The sequence below is a fragment of the Peromyscus leucopus genome, chromosome 3 (assembly GCF_004664715.2).
Source record: "Peromyscus leucopus breed LL Stock chromosome 3, UCI_PerLeu_2.1, whole genome shotgun sequence".
Classification (NCBI taxonomy): domain Eukaryota; kingdom Metazoa; phylum Chordata; class Mammalia; order Rodentia; family Cricetidae; genus Peromyscus; species Peromyscus leucopus.
Window position 1 is genome coordinate 63,938,593 of NC_051065.1, and position 25,752 is coordinate 63,964,344.

The 25,752-nt window shown below is 48.6% G+C and overlaps 1 protein-coding gene across 4 annotated transcripts in view; it reads left to right on the forward strand.

The window, feature by feature from the left end:
- The window catches only part of Dpp6 (dipeptidyl peptidase like 6), an 876,452-nt gene that overhangs the window by 414,690 nt on the left and 436,010 nt on the right, over nucleotides 1-25,752 (forward strand). The window contains exon 1 of one of the 4 annotated variants that reach the window (XM_037204346.1): nucleotides 20,428-20,867. The exons of the other annotated variants lie outside the window; for them this stretch is intronic. Within the exon in view, the coding sequence (XP_037060241.1) occupies nucleotides 20,811-20,867 (57 nt within the window). The 5' untranslated portion in view covers nucleotides 20,428-20,810. Of the gene's footprint in view, nucleotides 1-20,427; nucleotides 20,868-25,752 lie in introns of those variants that run through there. 4 annotated transcript variants of the gene reach the window in all.

A 25,752-nucleotide genomic window follows, 5' to 3' on the forward strand; every position in this document is an offset into this window, starting at 1 on the left:
GCCTCTCTTGTGACCATCCTTCCATAGACTTGCTCCCAGGTTGTTTATGAGCCACCACAGGCATGCAGACCCACACAGTGACACCATGCATGGTAAAGTCACCTAATCTGACCGAATCATTAGAAAGCAAGCATATCTGCAGAGTACAAGTGTCCATCACCATGTGATGGACAGGATGCGCTGCAAGGTAGTAGGGCTGCAAAGTAGTAGGACTGTATGTCACGAAGCCCTGCTGAGGGCTGGAGTGGGGTCTTTCATGGTCTAAACACTTATAATGTGACATTTTGTTCCTCTACATCACCTGTGTGTGGCCTGGAAGAAGACTGGCATCCAGAGTTTCCATCCAATAGTGGCAGCTTGTGCCAGGTTCTAATTCCTTGGCTGTCCCATCTGATGACTGTACCTCACCGAGGTCATCTTACAGCTATCTGAAAGAGCACATGTCCCTGGCAGTCTGCACATAGACTTCTTTAAACAGTGTACAGGTAACAAGGCAGAAGTAGCAGTAACTCACAGTGATCTGTGTACCTGAGTAACTCAGATTCCTCCTTGCTGGCTCCTCTGGAGAGATACATCCACTGTGGGCAGATACAGCTCCCCGCACAGACTCAGATGAAGGGACCAGTCTGCAGCCCAGCAGCTTCCTGCCCAGGCAGTCATGTGTGCTTTACTGTGTTGCAAAGAAAATTTTAAGTGCTGATTAGACACCCAAGGGAAAGTGCTTGCACCAGCCTTTCCCTGAGAAGGGAAGCTGTACAGAAACCTCTCACGAGTGCCTGGGTAGATCAATACAGAGCGGTTTCCCAATGGGATTAGAAGTTACTGTAAATGTCTGGTTGAACTGGGAGATTAACTAAGAGAGAATCTTGACTCTTGAGGGCCATACCCAAATGCTAAAGTTCCTGTGACATTCAGGTCAGGAATCAGTTCAGTCCTGGCTCAGAACATGGCTGACTTACCTCTCCAGTCTCAGAGGCAATGAATGTATTTATCTACAGACACAGGATAGCTGACATTCTGCCTCCGGTTCCCATCCTGCTGCAGAATATCGAGTGATTTCCGGAGGCAGCTGTCTCTGGACTGGGACCAGTGCCTCTTCGCCCTGCCCATCTGCCCTCATCACCTAATCTGCTCTCCAAGTTTCCCATTACCTTTTATGATCACCAGCCTGTGAGATAGAGAAGGGGGGTGTAGACATAAATTCTGCATTATTCAGGATCCTGGATATGACATAGTTGTGTAAGTTTGAGCAAAGTACTGCAAGGCTCTTTGCCTCAGTTTACCAATCATCGAAATAAGAGTCATTATCACCTACTTGACAGGGTTATTTTAAGAATAAATGACTTAGGTGAGGTGGCTCAGTCAATAAATCTCCTGCCTTGCAAGCAAGAGGACCTTAGTTCAATCCCAGAACCTGCATAAAAAGGCAATGTGTGATGGATCACACTTGTAATTGCAGCTCTGGGAAGCTGGAGGCAGGTGGATTCCCAGGGCTTACTGGTTAGCCAGCCTAGCCTAATCAGCAAGCTCCCGGCCAGTGGATGGTGCTTGAGGAATGACATGGAAGGCTGACCTGCAGCCTCCATATGCATACACATGCATACACACATACCCATGCACAGATGTGGACTACACACACACATGCACACACTCACCACACTCATGTACACACACCCATGCACAAATGTGCACTACACACACACACACAAGCATACACATGTACAGACACACAGATGCAGTTGCAGCACACACACACACACACACACACACACACACACACACACACACATACCCTGTGGGTGCACACACATAGAGTAAATGATTTGATACTTGGGTAACTGCTGGGAGGCCTGGAAGACAGCACTTGCTCATGAGACCAAGACACAGACATCATGGTCATCTTTATTTCATAATCACCAGGAAGCATGGACAAAGCAGTGGGGGAGACAGCACTTTAGCCGTTTTGGACAATCTCACTCCAGGCAGAGCTCCTCTCCTCAAAAAACTTGTTCCCCATTTGAGCTCAACAGTAATGAGTAGTAGAAATCATAAGCTGCCCTAGGATACAGCCCCTTTAAACCAAGGTAGCATGGGAATCCCAGTGACAGGCAGGCACTGGGTACTAATCCGGCATACACTGGTTGATCAGGGAGGCAGTTCTGCTCATCTCACCAAAGTAAATTGTGGATGGCCGAGTGCTGTAGACTGAGTCCTGGTGACCCCATGTCCCCTGAGACTGAGGTGAGCAGAACTGTCATGGATGCACTTCAGCTCTCATCATGGCTGCCCCCTTTGCACGTGTCAGGCATCAGAATAGCTCTTTCAGAATTCAAGCATCAGATGGCTCTCTGCTGTTCAGATGTTTCCAAACCCTTGTCCTGTTCCATCATTGTGACATGTATGTCAGGTGGCCATGGCAGGAGGTATTTCTGTGATCGACAGATGAAGAAGCCAAGCCAAGAAGCATCTCCTCAGCTCGTCATTCTAGAGTAGGAAGGTGTGTTCTCAAACTATTCTTCTTTGGCTTTCTGGACCAATTCTTGACCCAGAGAGCCATGAGGTACTTGTGAGGTGGTATTTGTGTTTGCTCATTTATAGACCCAGGGATGTAAAATGCTCCTGGATCCTTCCAGAACTATAAAACTTGCAGGAGTGTCTGAGTCCTCTGAATTTCAGCCACCCAAATGTATTGCTAAAATTAAAAATAGCTCAAGAACCAAAAAGGATTAAAAAAAGAGTATCAAAGAATACAAACAATATTCATTGCAGCATTTTAAACAACAGTCAACAGGGAGAAACATTCAAGTGTGGTATAGCCATTCAATAGAATATTACTCAGTCAGAAAAAAGGTGAAAGGAGTTCCAGAATGTGTTATAAGATAGAGGAATCTTAAAGGCATTATGCTGAGTGAAACAAGTCAGACAGGAAAGGGCAAATATTGTACTATTTCACATGTATGAGACATCTAGAACAGACACATTTATGAGACAGAAAGCAGACTATAAGCCATCAGGGGATATAGAGAGAGGGGGGAAATATTGCTTAATGGTTAAAAAATGTGTTTATGGTGACAGAGATGCTTTGAGAATTGTGGTGTTGGTTGTTGTGTGTTGGGAACATATTTGTGAGCACATTGTTCATTGAAATGACATATTTGTTACATGGCAAAATTGGAGCTGTTTTTAAGTTTCTCCAAGGAAATACTTTAAAAAAATATGAAAGCCCACAGTATAAATCATTAGAAATTGAGAGACACATAACAGGGTTTTTGCGCACGTGTGTGTGTGTGTGTGTGTGTGTGTGTGTGTGTGTGTGTGTGTGTGTGAGAGAGAGAGAGAGAGAGAGATGTACTTCTTGGTATGTATGTGCACTTGTGTATGCAGATGTACAGGTTGTGGGTGTGGTGAAATCAAAGGTCGACACTGCCTGTCTTTCCCCAGTCACTTTCCACCTGTATTTTTGAGGTCTTTTGCTGAGTCTGAAGCTCATGGATTAGCTGACTAGTGAACCCCAAGAATCTGCTTGTCTCTCCAATTCTCTTACCCCACCCGACCTGCTGAGGTTATAGACATGCAGCACCACAACAGATGTGCAGCATCACACCTGGCTTTTTGCACGGCTTCTGAGGAGGCAGACTCAGCTTTCATGCTTGTATGGTGAGCGGTAGTAACTGAGTCATCTGTCTCCCCAGCCCCAAGTTTTACAGTTTCCATGCAGTAAATTCTGACTGTCACAGTGTGGAGGTCATCCTGTTTTAATTCCTTGATTCCTCTGCTGTGAATGTGTTAAATGCATGCAGAGTCATGACTACAGAGAGCACTCTCTGTGGGGAGAGGACTGTCTGTGAGGAGAGCACTCTGTGAGGAGAGCACTCTGTGAGGAGAGCGCTGTCTGTGAGGAGAGCACTGTCTGTGAGGAGAGGACAGTCTGTGAGGAGAGCACTGTCTGTGAGGAGAGTACTGTCTGTGAGGAGAGGACTGTCTGTGAGGAGAGCACTGCCTGTGAGGAGAGCACTGTCTGTGAGGAGAGCACTGTCTGTGAGGAGAGCACTCTGTGAGGAGAGGACTCTGTGAGGAGAGGACTGTCTGTGAGGAGAGGACTGTCTGTGAGGAGAGCGCTGTCTGTGAGGAGAGCGCTGTCTGTGAGGAGAGCACTGTCTGTGAGGAGAGCACTGTCTGTGAGGAGAGCACTGTCTGTGAGGAGAGCGCTGTCTGTGAGGAGAGCACTCTGTGAGGAGAGCACTCTGTGAGGAGAGCACTCTGTGAGGAGAGCACTGTCTGTGAGGAGAGGACTGTCTGTGAGGAGAGCACTCTGTGAGGAGAGCACTGTCTGTGAGGAGAGGACTGTCTGTGAGGAGAGCACTGTCTGTGAGGAGAGCACTCTGTGAGGAGAGGACTCTGTGAGGAGAGCACTCTCTGTGAGGAGAGCACTGTCTATGAGGAGAGCGCTCTGTGAGGAGAGCACTGTCTGTGAGGAGAGCGCTGTCTGTGAGGAGAGCACTGTCTGTGAGGAGAGCACTGTCTGTGAGGAGAGGACTGTCTGTGAGGAGAGCACTCTGTGAGGAGAGCACTCTGTGAGGAGAGCACTCTGTGAGGAGAGGACTGTCTGTGAGGAGAGCACTGTCTGTGAGGAGAGCACTGTCTGTGAGGAGAGCACTGTCTGTGAGGAGAGCACTCTGTGAGGAGAGCACTCTGTGAGGAGAGGACTGTCTGTGAGGAGAGCGCTGTCTGTGAGGAGAGCGCTGTCTGTGAAGAGAGCACTGTCTGTGAGGAGAGTACTCTGTGAGGAGAGGACTGTCTGTGAGGAGAGCACTGTCTGTGAGGAGAGCACTCTGTGAGGAGAGTACTCTGTGAGGAGAGGACTGTCTGTGAGGAGAGCACTGTCTGTGAGGAGAGCACTGTCTGTGAGGAGAGCACTCTGTGAGGAGAGCACTCTGTGAGGAGAGCACTGTCTGTGAGGAGAGCATTGTAGACAAGGCTGGCTCTTACGTTTCACTCTGTTCCACTGTCTGGTACTGAAAAGGATGAGAGTTTACTCTGAAAACTCATTTACTCTCAACAATATCAAGACCCATTTGTCATCCATTTTTCCTGTCATACTGAAGGGAACCCCTAAGAAAATAGAATTAATTCACAGCACTGGTTTGGTTTCTATTTTGTCGTGGTTTTGTTTGTTTTGTGTTTTTTTTTTTTTTTTAAATGTGCGTTCGTTCCCCAGCATGGCCTTCTCAGCTTCGGATACTGGAGTAGTTACTTCCTCATTACAGCGACCAAACACCCGACAAGAAACATTTAGGGAGAAAGGTCTTGTTTATTTCTTTATTTATTTGGGCGTGAGTGTGTGTTTGTGTGCACGTGGAAGCCAGAGGAGAGGCCTTTGCGTGTCTTGCTCTATCATTCTCCATCTCATTGCTTTGAGACAGAGTCTCCCACTAAACCTGCAGTGAGGCTGGTGGCCAGCAAGTCCAGAGGCCCTCCTGTCTCTGTTGCCCACAGTGCTGGGGTTACGGGCACACCCAGACATGCCTGGCATTTTACCCTGGTGCTTGCATCTGAGCTCAGTTCCTCACACTTCTGCACCAAGAGCTCTTGTGCTCTGGGCCATCTCTGTAGCCCCTGCAAGCTTTGATTTTGTCCCGTGGGTTGAGGACACAGCCCATGAAGACAGGGAAGGCTTGTTGTCAGGAGAAGCTCATGGTTGTGGCACTAGGAACATGAGAATGTTTGCTTACACCTCGATGGGTCAGGAGACAGAGAGGGCCAGGAAGCAAGGCTAGGCTGGAAATCCCAAGGCCTGTCCCCTCATAACTTGCTTCTTGTAGGCAGGTGCCATTTCCTGTGGAGGACGTTTAACACCAAATCACAATGTATGTATACCATACATTAAGAAAGAGTAGGTCTCATTTCCCCCAAACCAGGGAACAGATAAGGGAACTTACATTTTACAGAATGCGAAAGGGGTTCACAAAGAGAGGGAGATTTGGTCTGAAGTCAGACTGCAGCTCACTCAGCAGCCCCAGGCAATCCCATCATCTCTATGAACCTCACCCTTACCATGGAGGACATCATGTTGTGATGCTTAATTCATGGGCTTCTGCCCTCGCCTGCCCAGGGGGGACACTGAGCCTGGGGACAAAGCTACAAGTGCCACAGGCCATAGCAGGCCATTCAGAGAGTGCCGAGCACAGGCAGGCGGGCAGGGCCACTGTCTGCAAGGTCTCAGGAAGAGACCTCACAGAGTACATTCCCCTCTCAGCAGGGAGCTATGGACAGGTCCTGAATTGTAAGGCAAACCTCCCCAATAACAGATTTTGTGGGCAGATAACCTCAAGCCCAGACAACAGAAGACGCCATCCCTCTCCTGGGCCATGCAGCTTCTCTGTGGCCTGGAGAGCTGTGGTGGTTTAAATGAGAACTATCTCCCATGGCCCGTGTGTACGAAGGCTTGGTCTCCGGTTGGTGGTGCTCTTTTCGGAGGTTATGGAGACTGTGGGCTGCATCCTGCTCTGTCACCTTCAGGATCTTCCATCATCCGGGACAAATGAGGAAACATCTCTGTCTGGCATCCCTACAGGATGCAGGCCCCATCCTCCTCTCACATGAGGCAGCTCTTTTCTCCACCCAGCAGGTTCCTTCTGTTTAACAGATAATGCAAAAATTGACAAGCCCCCTCCTGATGGCCTTCAGGGTCATGTAGTCTGTGCAAGTGTTGTGACCTGCAGTTGCCAGTATCTGAGCATGGACACCAAGGAGCCAGATGCCACTCTGACTTATTCTTCCTCCGACCAGGCTCCCATCCATCTCTCAGGTCCAGTGTTTCTTCCACACCTTCTTATTAAGATGAAATTCTTGGTAAATAGGTGATCACTTCTGAGGATGTGGCTTAGTGTGAATTTTGTCCTCGTGAGCAGCTGCAGAACATGTGGCATTTACTTCAACAGTGACAGCAACTATTCACTGGGGAGATCTGCTCCAGGAAGGATTTGTCAGACTTCTGTAATTTAGCCAGAAGAATCAACCCAGGCAGGACCACCTGTACCCAGGCAGGACCACCTGCACCCAGGCAGGACCACCTCCACCCTGGGCCTGGGACATGGAGATGTGACTGGGATGTAGGAACCCCATGCTACCCTCTTCCCCGGTTTGTAGGACAGGTAGACCTTATTAAAATGTATCTGCCACTAAAGTCCTATTGGAGGGAAGATAGAAATGTCCAAAGGGCTCCAGATAAAACTCAAGACCTTTGCTCTGCCACCGACCAGCTGTGTGACCTTCGGCCAGAAACACCACTTCTCTGTGCATCTACCAACTTCTATGACTCTTCCTCAGGGTAGGAGAGAGAGACTATTCTGGCCCACTTGCCAAGGCAGCTTTGAATACCCATCTTCATGAAGTACTAAAGCTGTTGTCCACATGGAACACTTAGAGTCATACAGGGCTATTTCACCCACTGGACACTTTGCCTCTCAGTTTTTCTTTTTCAAGTGGCAAGAAAGAAACTCTCCAGGCCTGCAAATATTACTGGGATTTAGTGAGTGCTACAGTTCATCAGGCATTGCTGTAAGTGCTTGCTATATTTTAGTGGGAAAAAAATCAGACACATGTTCCTGTGCCTGTTGACTTGATATCCTCCTGGACATTTCAGGAGATATAGCTACACGGAGACAGAACAACAGTTAACACAGAACACACAAGTCAGGAGCTATTTTAAAATCAGGAGTGTATTGCCAGGCTTGGTCACTTTGTGATGAACTAGCCATTGTCCTGACTCCTTTGCTTAAGTTCAGAGAATAAAAGGGCCGAAGAGTGACAGACATAGGAAAGAGGAGCAGGCAGAGCATGGGGAGGGGAATTCTAGGACAGCCAGCAAACACAGCAGGAGGCCCCTGAAGGAGATGAAAAGGGCCAGAGCAGACCTGAGGCATGAAGGGGGCACAGTCCAGCACAGCCAGGGTGGGAGACAAAAAGCAGAAACCCACCAAGGCAGAAAAATACTTCTTAGCCTTGTACATCTCCAGTTCCTAGCAGGGGGTGAATAGACATGTATGTGGGGTGCTGGGACCATGCCATGGCAGGTCCTGTTATGAGAGACCTCCCCTAAGTCAGTGCTCACCTAAGTCTGTTGGGGACCAGCAGCAGCTGAACCACTGACCTGACTCAATCCTCTCCTGCCTTCATAGCCTCAGATGCTTAGGGAGCACCCACAATGCACCAGGTAGAGGTGATGGGTGGAAACAAGGCAGGCAGGTCTCTGTCTCCGTGGTACCTCATTTGGGATGGGAGCTAGGAGGTGAAAGTGACTCTCATCTCCCAAGCCACTGGTGTCTGTCCTGGACACGATGATTAGATCCAGATGGGGCCACATTCTGTGCACATATCCAGAGAACAAGACTGAAATTCTATACCTATACTCTCAGCACCCCACCCCCCAGCCCAGACACCCATGTGAATGTCGCCCCCAAACCCTGGTCTCCTGGCCCAGGCTTACCACTGGAGCCAAGCTGACTAGGAATTGGAACATGGGACCAATGGGCAACTGAAGGGAAAGACAATGAGTGTGGAGAAAAGGGTGCTGGGTGTGATGGCAGATGGGAAAACGTCACAGATAGATGAGGCATAGTCATCTCTGTGAAGTCTAACTGTGGCAAGATCCCTGACTATCCTATTTGAGCCTGGTGGAGAGGTAGGAGAAGGGGTACACGACAGGGGAAAAAACCTGAAAGACAAATGTATCTAGAATTGGCCAACCTTGTTCTGGGCCCTGGGGAGACTTTGGTCTGCTGCAGCTGAATGTCTCCAGGGAAGCAGTAGACACTTGCCTAGCTGCTGTGGTTTTCAATGGTCCCCTGATGAGGTCCCAGTCGCTCCCTTTGCTCTTTCCCTTCTGTTTTGACGCAGGTGCTCCTTACATCTTTCTTGGGCCACTGCTGCAAATTCCCTAACTGAGTTCTCTTCCCCACACTGCTTCCCACTCTCCGCTGTGAGCCCTTTCCAAATGGCCTTTTGCCCATGGTATTTCATAGCTAATACCTTTCAATTATCTGCAGAGAAGACTCTGACCCTTCAGCAGTTATGTGTCTTTATCCTCAGAGTCCAGCCTGACCCTCATCTGAGAACCTCCTGCACTGGTGCTCCAGCCACTGGCCTTTCCCCACGTGCTACCCAGAGCCTTCATGTTCAAGGCCACTCCGCTTGATCGTCCTCCGGTTATGCTTACAGCCACCTCCGTGCTATCTAGACTAGTTATATTTATTTCCTTGTTTAGCCCCCAAAGTCTTAGTTTGGGTTTTATTTATTATGTGAAGAGACACCACGACCACAGCAGCTCTTATAAAAGAAAGCATTTAATTGGGTGGCTTACAGGTCAGAGATTTAGTCCATTATCTCGGTGGGACATGGCGGCATGCAAGCAGACATGGTGCTGGAGAAGGAACTGAGATTCCTACATCTTGACTCATAGGCAACAGGAAGTGGTCTGAGACACTGGGTGTGGCTTGAGCATAAGTGAGACGTCAAAGCCCACCTCCACAGTGACACATTCCCTCCAACAAGGCCACACCTACTCCCACAAAGCCACACTTCCTAATAGCGCCACTCCCTCTGGGACCATTTTCTTTCAAACCACCATATCCACCAAACTAAGAGTCCTTCAAAACCAGGCCATATTTCATGTATCTGTGTTCCTCAATGTCCAATGGCAGGTGGCATGTCCTGCGTGTTCATTAAAGGCTTGGAAATTAAGTGAGAAAGAAACAATATGGGTAACTAGCTCAAAATCTGACAATAACCTTTCTCTTTTGATGACTCTCAGCCTGTATTTTCAGTGGATATGTTCAGCTGCAGTCACAAATGTCCCTGAATCCCCTCTGATTCTATACAGAGAGGTCATTGAGATGAGCAAGCATTGGAAACCCTTACATGTTGATTTGTAAGTGACCTTTGGTCTGTTCTTCACTCCCAGCTGACTTTAAATTGGGAATCAACTTGCATTTGAAAAGGAAACTCTGTGAATTACATGTCCCCCTGAATACAGGTCAGAGCTGGTTTAATTTAGTCTTTTGCACTCCACACAACAAGTTCACTTCTGCTTATCTCAAAGAGGTTCCTGTAAGTCCGAAGTCCCCAGAAAATGGGACCTGGGTAGTTACAGACCGTGGGACAGCCCTGTGTCTCTCGGCAGCAGGTCCTACTCTCTTCCCCCATCTCCTTGCCACTCCATGCACACCTTCTCTCCCTCCTTTGGCCGCTGGTATGTGGTCATCACTGTTAGATCTGTTTCTGTCCAGCCTGGGCCGTCCTGCTTGTCCCCACAGCCTCACCTGTATCACTGGAAGTAATCTACTCTTCGCTCTTCTGCATCCTCTTCTTGAGAGGAAAGGTAGGGTTGGCCTACTTCATCTCTTCACTTGAAACGTATGCCCCCAGATTGGCTCAAACACCCCTGAAGTCACTCTCAATCTTGTCCAAAGAGGGAGATACACGGTTGGTCTCCAGTCAGAATCAACCAAACAAGAGGCCTTTTGCCTATTTCTTCTGATGATATTAACAGCTCAGAGAAGAGAAGCCGATTGCATCAGCCCTTGATACACTAGTATGAACAAGCACATGTACTCCTTTATTTTTCAGAGAGTCAGTAGGAGTTCACACATGTCAGGAGACCACTACACCTTAGCTAAGGAGAGGTGAGGTCTTAAAGGCAGAGGAAGAGGTCCAGAAAGAAGGAAACAGTCTAGAAATGATTTTCTGCCTTCCGGTTACTCCCCTATGCAGCTCAGCCAAGTTGACCCATGAACAGGTTCTAAATGCTGGCTAGTGCCTTCCATTAGCTGAGTCTGTTTCCAATAGATTTATGAGTGATAATAACCACAGAGCATAAAAACCTAATTGTGGTTTAGAAATCTCCACAAAGATGGCATTTACAAGTTTAGCATCCCTGATACCCGATGCCTTGTTGGCAACCTATCCCTTCCACTATCAACTAAGGGTTTCACCTCTCATCCTACCAAGATGGTGTAGAGCAGCAGTTCTCAACTTGTGGGTCATGACCTCTTTGGAGGGGTTGAATGGCCCTTTCACAGAGTTCACATATCAAATATCCTGCATATCAGATATTTACATTACTATTCATAACAGTAGCAAAATTACGGTTATGAAGTGGCAATGAAAATAATTTTATGGTTGGGAGTCACCACAACATGAGGAACTGTATTAAAGAGTCCCATCATTAGGAAGGCTGAGCACCACTGGTGTAGAGGGAGCACTGGTCTTTGTGTTCATCCTGCCTCCTTCCCAAGCTGTGCTTCCAGCCTGGCTTAGACTGAACCCTGGACACCATGACCCATGTCCTACAGTTCTGTCAGCATTCACTTGGGCCTGTGTGTAAACTGACATACCTGACCATGATCCTCATGTGCTCTGGGAGCTTGCCCTCAATTGCTAGACACCCAGGCTGACTCAGTGTAGTGGTGTAGTTTATTGATGGGCCTGATGAAAAGGAAAGTCGGACAGTGTCGGAGCGATGTGTGGGAGGTGGGGAGTGGAGTGGAGCTGTAGCACATGGTCACAGGTTCACACAAGGCTTCCAGGAGAAGCTAGTCCCAGCCCTTAGGAAGAGGAGGGCAGCTTTGGACAGGGTGAGACCCTAGGCTTGGCCAGGTGCTGTCCCTGTGGCTGGTGTAGAATGCAGTAGAGAGCTTCCCAGTGTCTTATACCTGCTTACAAGGTCAGACCTTCACTAGGAGTCAGAGACACAACATTCCCTTCTTCTATTCTCTTCATGCTAATTGACACAATAGGCAAGAGAGGAAGTCAGTTTCACAGTCTGAAACCTGTCAGTTGTCTCTGGTGCCATCTCTATTTGCTTGTGCTAGTCCCTACTAAGTAGTTGTCTTTAGTTGGTTTGAGTTTTTTTTTTTTTTTTTTTTTTTTTTTTTGGAAGGGGGGCATCTAGTAGAGATGCTAACATCCTGCATAGTTTGGATTAGACTGTCACTCAAAGCCCATGTGCCTAAGGCTGGGGTTATTGGGAGATGGTAGAACCTTTGCAGGGCATCTAAGAAGAGGTCTTAAGGCACTGGAGATGTGTCCTTGCAAGCAATGGAACTCTCATCCCACCTCCCTGCCTGGTGTTCCCAGCCATGAGATGACCAGTTTGCTTTGCTGTATGATTCCACCTTCTGCCTTAGACTCAAAGCAATGGGCCAAGTGATCATGAACTCAATACCCCAAAGCTGTGAGCCCATGGAAAATCTTTCTTCTTTATGAGCTGATTTTCGCAAGTATTTTGCTATTGTAACAGAAAGCTAACATTCCTTATGTCATCTATTATTCTAAGGACATAGAGTAGGCACATGTATGTGGTAGTGTGTGTGTGTGTGTGTGTGTGTGTGTGTGTGTGTGTGTGTGTGTGCACGAATGTGGGCAAGTGTGCACACATAAGCATGTATATGTGGAGGCCTGAGGTTAATGCTGGGAATCATCCTCCCCCCCCCCCCATATTTCATTGAGGCAAGATCTCTCAATCAAACCCAGAGCTCATCAATATGCTTCTCTCATTAGCCAGTTTGCTCTGGGGCCCTCCTTTCTCTGCCTTTTAAGACTGGAATTGCAGGCTGCCTGTCACGCCTACCTGGTGGGTGCTGGGGATCCAAACTCCAGTCCTAATGCTTGCATAGCAAGCGCTTAACCACCGAGCATCTCCCCAGCCCACAAAGTCCGTTTAATGGGAAGGGCTGAGCTCTAATTTGTGAGACCTTCCACTTGTCACAGTTTCTAGTGGAAGAGAGCTTTAAAAAGAATGTCACTGCGTGTCTGACTTACACGCCGACTGGGTGGAATAATGGGAATATCTTCCAGGGGTTTCTTCTTTGGTCTGCCACGGGCAAGGCGCTTCCTTCCCTCTCGAGACCATCCCTCCTTCCACGCTTTCTCCTTTGGGAACTGGAGCAGCAGGAGTGTGGGCTGAGGCTCCCTGACATGGCAAACTGTGGAGCTCTGGGCTCTAATGGTCTGTAACTGGGGACAGGGGGGTCACAGTGGAGCCGCCGTGCTGAAGGCTGAGGTAGGACTGGAGTGAGGCTGGAGCCCCCAGCCACGGCAAGGCCATTCCTTCAGGCCCTTCCTGAGGGCTGCATGTGGGATGGTTTCTCCAGCGGGATGTAGAAACCTCTGGAAGAGTCCTCCAGCCTTTACCTTCCTCCTGCTGTCTTCTCCACAGCAGCCAAGCCAGTGCTGCCCCCTCCTGCTCTCTCTCTCATTCATAGACTGCCCTGTGAGGTCCTTGAGAACCCTCCCCTTTGCAGATGAGGAGGACCTAGAACTTGTGGCCTGGTCTGACCTCTCCTGGAGCCTCTTGAATTTGACCTTAGAGCCCTCTTCCTGACACTCAGCTTCCTATGTGCTGAGCCCTAAAGAGACCTCCAGCTAGCCATATCCTGGGGCCCTTCAGTGTCATTGGTTGATAATATTTTTTGTCACTTTACCCTTTCCTCCTGGCTGTCCACGGCTGGGCCTTTTAAGTAGCAGAAAGACAGGTTCCATAGCTTGTCCCCTGCCAGCAGGAGAGAGGACTGGGACTTACCATTGAGAAATTATTAGGACTTGCACACTGGTGCCTTTCATGGGTGCAGAGCACTTTCCCTACCTGGCCCTGTGCAGAGGAATTCAAAACCAGGCCAAGAATCCAGGCAGCTGAGCAGTGATGCTGCAGGGAACACAAAAAGCATGGTGGGAAAACACAGAGGAGAGGGACTAAGCCTCTGGGGGCTGAGGGCAGGCAGGACATTTGAACAGGACAGCAAAGGGTGGGTAAGAGCCCAGCAGAGGGAAGCCTGTGTGTGTGGCATTGGTGAGAACCGTGGGGGGATGACCTGCTTCTTGGGATCCTATGTTGAATGCTTTCGCTTAGACCATACCTTCCTAGAGGCCATGCTAAGTGCTTTAGATCCCTGCTGCTTTCATGGGCTTCCAACTTGAAGCAGCTCATACACTTCCATTCATACCAATCTCCAAAGCCAAGTGAGATGTGTCTTGGCAAAGCCGGGCAGTCAGGATTGTGTCGACTGGTCCTACTCTGGAAATTATCTGCTTGTGTCTGCTTTCTAAATCATTTTATGCTAAAAATAAAACATCTCCAATAAAACTTTGGGGAAATCCTCCTACACTGGGGACAAAGAATCTTCCTGACAGTAGAAGGTATCATCCAGGGGTCACATAGATGAACAGAGGGCCTGCAAAGCCAGGACATGAGTGAGGCCCTACAGGATGTATCCTGGGGGCTTCTTAAGGACATCTTTCCTGACATGCTACTGAGCCCAGAGTGACAGTAGTGATAGCTGAACCAGCCCTGACATGTGTCCCCCAAACAGTGTGAGGGCTTGTTCCACACCTGGCACCGAACCAGAGCTGACTGAACAGCCCCAGAAATTTTAGTCAGAGCCATTAAAAATCATAAGCAAGGCATCTGTCGCACTGCTGTCGCCAAGGTCACCCAGCAGCACGAGGCACCCGAAGAGGAGCTCATGCTACCCTGCCTAGAACAGCCACCATGCGCAGCCCTGCCTGGGGGCCAGCAGGCCCTGGCTATGCAAATGTGCTAAGAAGTATGAGCTCATTTAGGGACAGCCGGGGAAGGCAGAAGACAATGAATGGACTTGGGACTGAAACCTGAGGATTCTGAAATGAGGTTTGCAAGAATCAACACCATTATTATCAGGGAGCTCCCTCCAAAGTCTGGGTCCGGACATAGGTGTGTGCTGATTTTTGAAGTCCTCTTGCAAAATGGAGCATTTTAGGACTTTGGTGGTCAACCTTGGACTCATGGGTAGAGTTTCTAGCTGAGAGTAATTTGGGGAACACATAACCTAAAGAGTGTGGTGCCAGCACAGAGTGTGGGAAGCTAGGGAATAGACATGGGATGTGAAAAACAACAACAAAAAAAACCCACGTGCCTTTTTTTCACTATCAGCAAGAGCCCTGGCCGAGGAACCACACTCCCTTTGTACTCTCTTATCTGTAAACAGGATTAAAACAGCTCCTTCTCAGGGTTACTATGAAGTTCAAATAGGACAGGGAAGGTGCTAGGGAAATACAGGCCACTGGGAGGTTCCGTGTGTGTGTGTGTGTGTGTGTGTGTGTGTGTGTGTGTGTGTGGTGCTGGTGGTGTTGATGATGATTTTTACTGTCTCCTCCCTCACTTAGAGGAAAGGGAAGCTGAGGTTTGGAGAAGAGGCCTAGAGCACATGATCATCAACGGCCTAGGCCAGGACCACCTTCCCCCGCCTCCCTCCCTCTTTCTGTCTCTTTCTTCCTTGTCCCAGGAGAGGTGCTGCTCCTGGCTGAAAAGAAGCCAAGGGTGTTTTTCATTCACCACACGAGTCTGAAGACTGTGGGTGCCAAGGACACTCTTCTCATTGTTCTTAAAATAGAGAAACAATTTGAGAACGAAGCAAATCCAAATCACCTGAGTGCAGCCCCCTGCCCTTGCTCCACTTCTGGCTCAAGAGGCGCACCAGCCAGGCTCTTAAGGAAAGAAGATTGCATCCTTCAGTCTAGCAAATGGTGGTCAAAGCTTGCCCTCGAAGAGTAAGAGGCTGGCCTGGCTTCCTGAAACTTGGCATGGGTCTTCTCTGAGTATCTACCCTGAGTATCTACCCTGGACAATAGGCAGAACCATAGGGCACTTGCTAGGACTGGTCTTCCCAGGAGGAAACTCAAAAACAGAGGAGGTGGCAGGAGAGCCTCAGGCTGTGCTAACCTCCACCTAAGGATTGAGGGTGAGGCCAATGACCTAGGGTTCAGTCTTGTTCTGGCCTTCAGTTCAGTGTCCTCAGTAGTGAGAACCTGGTTGCTAGGCTTCTCAAGCTAGGAGATGGAAAGTAGACTTCCACCTTTTGAAGGGTTTTTAGGTGGAGGAGAGAGGAATGAGGAAATATTGGATAGAAAGAGAGACCTAGCTGACAAGAAGAAAGACAGAAACACAGGATAACTTTGGGAGGACCTGGGTCAATACTCAGCCGCCTCATCCTTTATTCAAAAGGACTTTTTAATAATATGTCAAGGGGAGAGGCAAAAGACTTCCCCCTTGCAAGATCAAAGCACACCGTACAGCCCAGTGTAGACCTTTCCAAACCCTGGTAAACATGTCTGTGGCCAAATCATCTCCTTATGCAGCCCTGCTGGGTAAAGCAAGCTCAGATTCTCTGACCCTGAGGAAGTTCTCACTAGGAAGCCTCCGTGGGCTCGCAAAGCAGACCCAGGAGAAGGGTGTCCACCAGCTTGGAGAAAGGGCTTTGAGCTTCCTGGTCACCCTGACAAAAGCAGACCTCGTCTTCCCTAGGCTAGGCTTACCAGGGGTCTCCTGGTCTGGGTGGTCCGGGTCCACTCACTGCTGCTTCCTGTGTCCTCCCCTGTGATTCTTACCTGCTCATATCTCCAAGCCTCAGGTGCTGTTTCTGTCTGGACCATCCATGGTTCCTCACCCAGGCATACAGAGGTGGAGTGGTTGCCAGGACAGAAGGTTGGCACTTAAGGAACTAGATTCTCAAGGTCAAACCCAAACCATGATTTCAGATGGGCGGGAAGCAGCTCCACTGCTGGAGGCCAGCTCTTCCAGAGAGGGTGTCAGCAGTGACAGTTGGCACGTGGGGGTCAGGAAGCTCTGCCAGGACCCCATCCCTCTTGCTGGTTTTCAGTGTTGGTGGGATATGTGTGTTTCCTTGGACCTCGGATGACTGCTTCAATCAGTTGGTTGTGCCTGCTGCTCCCCACTCATTTATATTTTCAGGAAACTGTTCATTAAGAAGAGTTTCTCTGGCAGGTGGTAAATGCTACATGTTCAAAATCTTTGCAACTCACCACTAAGACACCTGCATCTCTGCCTCCTGTGCCCCCTCTTAATGGAGTCTGCGCTGTTTGCATAAGATACAGGCTCAATGCGCACTTCCTGGTTGAGTGAGGCTTGGCACCCAGCTCTTGTGGCGGCGCGGCTCCTTGGGGTAGGTGTGTGGGAATGAGAAATGTGAGAAGCTGTTGGGATCAGCAGAAGGATCCCAGGACTACAAGGCCATGGCTGTGTCAGTGCCCATGCCCACTCACACACATCTGGAGGAGAAGGTGGCTAGAAGCCCACAAGTCCATTTGGCAAGGCTGGCATCAGGAATCTGAGGGGCGCTGGTGGAGCTGGGATGGGAAATAAGAGGTCTCTGGCTCTGCACTCCCAAGTCAGTGTGCAGCACGCCGAGCCTGCCGATAGGGCACTGTGCAATCTTTGCCGTGTATGTTTTCTGGCTACTTTGAAAACTATTCCCTGCGGAACAGAAGGGTGCCCCCTCACAGACACAGCTCTCACAGGGAAGGGCTGAGATCAGCATGAAATCTCCAAGGTGTTCCTGGAAGGGCCTTGAGCTCCTCCACCTTGGATCCTCCCCTGACACCAGAGACACATCTTAGCAAGGTGTTCTGGGCTGCCTGCTGCCTAGCAAGCTGAAGCAGGCCCAGCCAAAAGGAGCCAACTCTTGTTTGGAGAACTTGGAGCTGATCTCCGGCTCAGGAACTTAGGCAATGTTTCTAAAAAGCCCAGCAAGTATTGGGTGGGGAGGAGAGTTCAAAGAAGTGAGTGTGAATCTCAGCTCTGCCATTCAACACCAAGGACAGGGTAAGTTTTCATCTTTGGTCTGCACAGCCTTGCTGCCTTGTGGGGCACACATGCTCTCTTTGCTGGCTGTTAACATCTCTGAAGGAACACTTGAAGAAGGTACCTGTAATTATGTATGGGACGACATAGCTTTGACCTGGCCAGAGGTTCCCTGCATGCATAGTAATCTGCAAAGACTTGAACTCCAGAGCACGAACTGAAGTACATTATTTCTCCTACCAAGAGGTTGTGATTAATTATAAAATATCAACAAAAGACACCCCCTTTTCATCTTACTGTAGCAAGAACACTCGTGGGATCTACCCCACTAATAGGTTTTTAACTGTGTGGCGCGGCAGTCAACTCCAGGCTCAGTGCTGTACCGCAGATCTCAAAATGCATTCATCTTGCAAAACTGAGTCATTATGTCTGTTCATTAGCAAGCCCCTCTGCCCTCTCCTCCAGCAGCCAACCACCATTGGTTTCTCTGAGGATGTTTTAGAGACCTCCCAGGGATGTGAGATTTACCCTGTATTTGCGTAGCTTCACCTGCAGCTTCTTATAAGGCAGGACTCTCTGCTCTTTCACCCATAAAAACAGCCAAGGTCAAGTGTACAAAGAAGCTAGCATCTGGGGACCCGGCACCAGAGAATCGCATGAAGTTCTGAGCAGAACAAACCCCCACTTATACTCACTTCAGCACTTTTCCACATAATGACTCCCGTGGACAAAGCTGATGGATGAGGGGGTGAGAGGCGAAGCCTGGCCAGCCATCGGAAATCCCTTTGAAATGTTTTCTGTCATCTTACAAATGTCAGCAAATTGTATATGATAACCATATTCAATTTAGATGTATCATTCTATTTTGAGCTCTTTACTGAGAAGTGAAATGGGAAGAGCCCGAAGGAGTTTCGTATATGCCCATGGTGCATAGCTCAGCATCCCTGGGGACCACTTCCCGTTGGACTGAGGCCCCTGGGGACAGTGACTAGCTCTCAGCTCTCCTATTGCTCTTGTCTGTGGGTAGCAGCTCACAGCCTCTGAGGGGAGCAATGAACCCTTTCGTAGATGGTGACTTAAGACTTAACCTGTACCAGGCAGCTTTGGTTAAAGAGAAAACTCCAGGAGACAGCTGTGTTGAGACTGCAGTGTGTGGCAGGGCCCGCTGATTCTGTTGATTGACTGAGGTCCTCAGGGGCTGAGGTGTTTCCAGGGGACAGGCCAAGAGTGGCCGTTTGTTCCACTACACGCTCCTCTTTCCCAAGGCTCTGTTTGCCTTGCTACTGGGCCCTAAGAATAAGTGTGCATAGAGACCGCATGCCACAGTGGCTTCCAGGGCAGGATCAGGGATGCAATGAGGCTGTGGCGGGCACCTTCCGCAGTCACAGGAGCCTGCGACTGCCCAAAGCCCCTTCCTAGAGTCTGCCTTAGAGGCAAGCACCTGCCTTTCAGCAGCATTGATGATCACTTAGACTCTAAGCACTCTGGTCAACAGGGCTGTGATGGTAAATAACACAGGTGTTTTGTATGCCATTTTAGCCATAGCCAGTGCTGGGGTGGGGGGCGGGGGCACCTGACTCAATGCAGACAGACAGACTGAAGCAGATTCCTGAGTGGCAAGCTTGCCACAGTCTTTTTTGTTGTCCTCTTGGCCAAACAGTATAAGCTATTGGCTATCATGTAAAAAAAGTTATTGGAATCATTACCAACTAACTACCCAGAGCAGCAGAGTCTGGGTTGTGGGGGAGCAGGCAGGCATCTGCCAGGATTTGAATTTGCCTGTCAATGACCAATCTTTGTTCCTGTAAAATGACTGGGCTCAGGACTCCTGAAGGGACTGGATTCCAGGACAGTGTCTCTGAAATTCCCGCTAAGTGGAAACCTAACAACAAAAACCATGCCCCAGGACATAATTCCTAAAGTAATTAGTGGCCATTAGTGACATCATCAGGTAGCCAGGCTCTTTCCAGTAAGTGGCTACCTGTAGCCAGGGCCTATGAGAGTGAAGAGAATCAGAGACCAAGAGCAAAGGAGATGCTCTCAGAGGGAGGGCACAGAGCAGAGCCAAGGCTGAGAAAAAGACTTCGGGCATTGCCCACCCTGAAGCTTCTCTGCTGGTTCAGAAGCCATTCCCACCTGGAAATCCTTGGTTAACCCTGATTCCCTGAGAGTTTCTGGCACAACGTTCAGTCTTACAGTGGTGTCTGCAGGAGCAGGAAGCAAGAGTTCAGGTTGGTAGGAGGCCCTGGTGGGTCCAAAATGGAAGCCCAGGTCTCAGGCGGACCATGGGGCACTGCATGCTGCCTGGCCTTTTCTCGGTGGTCAGATGCAGCAGAGAGCCTGTGGCCTCTATGGACGCCGCACAGGCTGAGCTCTTCTCGGCTTTGGTTGATTTTTGTCTGATAGAGACCCATCCACTCTAAAGGCGAAACCGAAGTTTTCTGACTTGTAAAGAAAGACAAGGGTATACCAGTCAGCATCCCAGTCACTGCAGAACCAGCAGGGCCAACAAGAGGGAGGCCTGCCTCTCCAGTCACCCCAAATGACCCGCATTTTTTTAGCTAAGGATAGGAAAAAAGACATCCCTCTTGAGCCCCCTACCCAAGTGGGAACCATGGTGCCAGTACTGCTGCAAGCAGCTGCCTCAACCATGGGGACGCGGTGGCCTGGATTCATGATGGGTGCCTGATAGATGCAATGACAAGGCTGCCGGTGCTGGGGCTCTTCCGTAGCGTCCGCCGGCCGCGGCCCCTCCGCGGCCCCCGCCCCAGCCCTAGCCAGGCTGAGCACAGCCGGAGCATGCGCCTTTGCGCGGCCGCGGCCAGGAGGCGGTGGGGAAGCAGCGCGCATCGCTCGGGCCCCTGCCTGCACCCAGCCGCCAGTTGCCGGTTGCTAAGCAGTTATTGTTTCTGCGGCGATTGCAGAGGCTGTGGCTAATTGGAGAAGCCCCACTGAGCAGCAGCATCTTCCTCTGTCGAGCCTGCCTCTGCTCTTTGCATTTAAAGAGCAAACTAAGGCTGCTCTTCCCAGCTCCCTCCCCCACCGCCCCCCCAAAACCTGGTGATTTCGGAAGTATGGACTAGAATTGCTCTCCTCACCCTACCATTGCGACTCTGGTGCCTCCAAAGTCACAGTCAGACTCCTCCTGTCTCTGGGGTGGTGATTGCCAAGACAGACCATGACCACTGCCAAGGAACCCAGCGCCTCGGGAAAATCTGTACAGCAACAGGATCAGGTAAGGCTGCTGGGGGTAGGTGCTTGTGTGTGTGTGTGTGTGTGTGTGTGTGTGTGTGAGAGAGAGAGAGAGAGAGAGAGAGAGAGAGAGAGAGAGAGAGAGAGAGAGAGAGAGAGAGAGAGAGAGAGAGAGAGAGAGAGGATATCTGGTCTGTCTGGAGCTCTAACCCCCAGGTTGATGTGTGGGTTAGCACACCCTGCCCCACCTCCTCTATTTTAAAGGCTACCCTGCCTTTATCAATAACTGAGAAGCAAGGTGGACTTGCCCAAGCAGCTTTGGACAAAGGCTTCTCTCTTTGGGGCTGCCTCATTTAACCTGTGTTAGTTGTGAATATTCCCAACTACTTTGTAATTGGGGGAGAAAGGACATAGCAAGCATCCATGGAGCAGGCTGATTGAGACCCTGCAAAGGGACTTTGCTGTGGCTCTAAGACAGGGCAAAAGCAAGCACACCTGGTAAAGGTGCTTCCCTCCCATGCCTCCTGCCCCTGCCCTCTTCCTCAAAGTGTCAGTGACAGAGACAGGCTGTGTTCCCGAGGGCAGAGAGCACACTGCCCTGAATAATGAGGATGTGCCAGGAGGCAGAGGAGCCTGGGTGACTTGCAGGGCAGAGGGGACCCTTAGGCTTGCTTGGAGTCCTACAGGAAGAGGAGCTGTCCCTGCCCCAAGAGGATTCCCTTCTGGCATGCATGGGGAATGGATGCCTGACTATTGGGGATACTATAGCTCTCTTCCTAGAGGGTCTGAAGGGCTGTCTTGTCCCTTGATGCTCCCTTGACATCAGGAGGTCTCTAAAGCAGACTCTGGGAGACTCTACCAGGTCGGCAGAGCAGTTGGTGCTGCCTCAGCTAACTGACAGTATACCCAGTTTCCCTTATGCATCTAGGTTGTCCTTAGGTCACTTTTGCCAGCGTTAAGGCAAAGAAAGAAAGCCCCCCTGCCCCCCAGAACCAGGAAAGCCAAGAGTATCTTTGGGGACAATATGTGAAAAAACTGAAACATCAACTATTTGGAAACACTTCAAATTTGTATTTAGTGAGAGCTCTCTCTCTCTTTGGAGGTCATCTCCCAACATTCATTTTTTTTTTAAAGGTGAATGTCTTATCCTATCATGTAGAGATCTCACATACATTTTTGTTACTCCCGTGGAGAAAATTTTGTAAAACTAGAAATCTAAAAAGTCTTCATCAGTGTGAGCATTTGGGCAAGGGGTCAGTGTGAGCATTTGGGAAAGGATTAATGTTCAGCCAAGCTGGACAAGTTCAGAGCAGGCAAAGCAAGTCCTCCTCCTCATGAACATCCTGTGCAACATCTGCTCCTCAAAGAAATATTTCTACCCCAAATTAGCATCTCATAATTCCGTCTCCTTTTATTATAGTCTCCTCCCTCTCTAGGTATGGCATTAATGCTCGCTGGGCTTTTCTGGGCTATAGATCATAAGTTTGAGAATGCTTGTTACTGTTCACAGTGTAAGCAGGGATCATGTGCCCAGGGTTCAGCCAACTTATGCAAAAGAACTTTCCTGGATTCTGTGTGATTTTTCTCTTATATTACTGGGTCTTAGCATGTACAGGAATGTCAGTGTTGAATAGGGTGTGGGTTATGCATGATGCACAAGCTCTTGGTGTGATTTTAGACCTTTAGAGCCTGAGAAAGCTCCCTATTCTTGACCCAGGTTCTTTTGTGGGAAATGGACACTGTTGTCAGCTGAGATACAAAGGCAGCTTTGATTCCGGAGGGCACTTTCCTCGTATTGCAATCAGTAGGCCCTTTCCTTCTTTTCCTAGTGGCCTGTTCTTGACATAAAGAATGTCACAGAGTTGACCCCATCAAGTCCATAATGAGTGATCTAGGAGTGAGTGAGAGGAGAGCAAAATGGGTGGAGGCCAAAGTCTCACATTTTAAAATGATGTATGTACACATAAACATGTTCACATACACACACACATACTCACACACACACACAAACTACACATGCTCACATACTACACATTCCCATATGCAACATGCTCATGCATGCTATTTTAAAGTCTTTTGAACAATAATCTTAACTAGCCCAACACAAAAGTAAAATAGGATAAAATGTGTCTTATTCCTCCATTATATACAGGTTTCTTTAAGCTCCATGCAGCAGGGTGTGGTGGTCACAGCACTTGGGAGGCTGAGGCAGGGGGATCACCACAAGTCAAGACCTGCCTGGGCTAAAAAGTTAGAGACTTTCTCAAAACCACCCCCCAAACAAACAAACAACAACCCAAAACAGTTCGTGGTGAAGACTGCAGAACTCAACTGCTCATTTTCTTTCTGTTCCTTCTTGCTGGTGGAACAGGCAGTTGGGGAGCCATGGGAGCTGTGGGAAAATCTGCTCCAGTGGTCCTTAGGGAGAAGGTGCACTGCTTGTGGTTTAGCTGTTGGTTTTGTTGTTGTTGTTGTCTTATTTGGCTGTGCTTACAAACACCTGGCCTTCCTGGTGTCATCATAATCTTGGGGACTGGTTACCTCACACCCTAACACCAAAAGGTGGTGATATGAGGCCAGCTTCCAACTTGCTTTGAAAGTGTGTGTAGTGTGGACTGCCACGGTGAAGAATCAATTTCTTCTCAATAAGCCAAGCTCAGGTACCCTTTTCCACCTGCCCTGAAATTTGGGAACCATTCATGCAGTGGGGGGAGGGGAAAAATAACTGCCCTATGCTAAGAATCATCACAAATTGATTTAAAAATGGGAAAAGGTATACAATAATTTTCCTTCTTTCCCCAGTTGATAGTATGGTTCTCCTTGCTTTCTAAAAACCATTGTGAAATAGATGAATATGCATAATGAGTTGTTTGGACCTTTGGTTTTTAAAGGATGCACTGAATAAAAGGGAAAGAGGACTTTCTCAACACAATTGCTCTTTCTTCTTGAAGATTCTGGATGATTCTGTGTGGGTTTTATCGGGTGTTAGGTATTATGCACATGCTGTGGTATGTAGGTTTGGGGGTTTACACACCATAGTGTAGGGGGGTGGGATACACATGGTGTGTGTTGGGGTATGCACATGCCATGGTTTGTGTAGCAGCCAGAAGACCATCTTGTTTTAGATCAGGGTCTCTTTTTACTGCTGCGTATGTGTGCTAGGATAGATGACCCATGAGCTTCCGGACATTCTCTCCCCCTTCACCTCCTTGCAGGGTGTGCTCGGATCACAGGCGCTTGCATGACTGTGTCTGGCTTCATCTTGAGTCTGGGATCCAAATTCATGTTGTCAAGTTTGCATGGCAAGGGCTTCACCATCTGAGTCCTCTCCTCAGCCTTTAATCTCTTTTTAAGTACAGTAGAATCTGCCCCAGAATGTTTGGAAATAGCATGTTTGCTAATGTGAGTGGGATATATTTACTCAAGTGCCTCAGAGGCCACTCAGATGGGACTGAGCTGTTTTGGGGACAACTGAATCTACCCTGGCCTCCCCTCACTCCTCCCACACAGAGAGACCAAGAGAGGGAAGCGGAAAGGATGAGGGTAGTTGGGTTCAAATTTAGCGAGTTCTCATAGGAAGACTAAATCCTGCCTCAGAGAACCAAATTAAAATGATATTTCCACTTAAATTTTTAAAAGAACAGATTTATTTTAACATATGCTATCCCCATTTCAAATGATTTAAAATTGGAAAGCAGTAATCAGTAATGCTATTCAATAAGAGAAGACAGAAGGATTCATTCTGGATTTTTCCAATGAGCCATAAAACATTTGCTCAGCTATTGAGCAGGAATAATATTTTAGCGATGCAGATAATGTATGGATGTGTGTGTGCCTGTATGTATATGCATAGATGTATATTCACAAACACAGACATACTAAACACACACACAAAAAAACATGTAGTGCTTGTGTGTCGCAAATCACAGTTGTGAAGATCTCAAAGATGCATATCCCATGTCACTGTGGAAACCAGGAATCTTTCAGCATGTGAGTTATCTGTTCCATGAAAAGACTGTTCCAAAGTCTCCTCTGTGGAGATAGCCATGTTCTATTTGCCATCTTAGATCTGTGGGTCTCATGTAGGAGATTGAGAGGTCTGCTGTTAGTGGTCATGAGATGTGTTCATTACTTTCTGTTGCTTCTGTTTTGTGACCACTATCAACCCCAAAGAGCCTGAGTGTCCCTTAACCTACTAAAGTGTGGTCCTCAGGACCTAACCTTGACTGGTAAGTTAAATCATTTATCTGAACATTTTAAATAATACTTCAACAGAGGAATGTTTTTAATCTGATGGTAGAATCCTGGAGTTAGCACAGCGGCTGGAGCAACTGTTAGAAAGCATGGGATTCAAGCTATAGACAGGGGGTTGAATGAGCACCTGCACATTGACTCTTTAACTGTCCTGCTCTGTGTACTTGGAACACAACCTTGTCACTCCTTAGAGTACCAAGATTCAATGCTAAGACAATCTGGGTTTGACCACCATAAGAGTTCAGCTTTTCATGTAATCGTGTTAAAGAGAAAGGCAATATGAGGTACCAGAATTTGATGTGGTATTAGGGTGCCAAGAGAGGTTGAAGGAAAAAAAAAACTATCAGTTTTAAGAAGGTCAGAGTTGACATACCGTAGGGTCATGATAGGAGAAGAGGACATTCAGAATGCAAAAAGTGTCTTTGGTGTCAATGACTATCATGACCACATTCACAGAAAGTGAATTCCATCCTGAGTAGATCCCAAATCATCTATGGCTCTGTGTATAAGACACTGGGAAGATCCAGGAAACACTTGTAGAGCCTGTCAGCTTCCAGAGTGAGGTGCTGGATGTCACTGGTTGCAGGTTTACCCTAGAGAGCACAGCACTGGAGCTCTGCTGCCAGGGACACTGGGTGGCCTCGGTGTGCTATGGGGAGGAAGGAGGCTGGCTA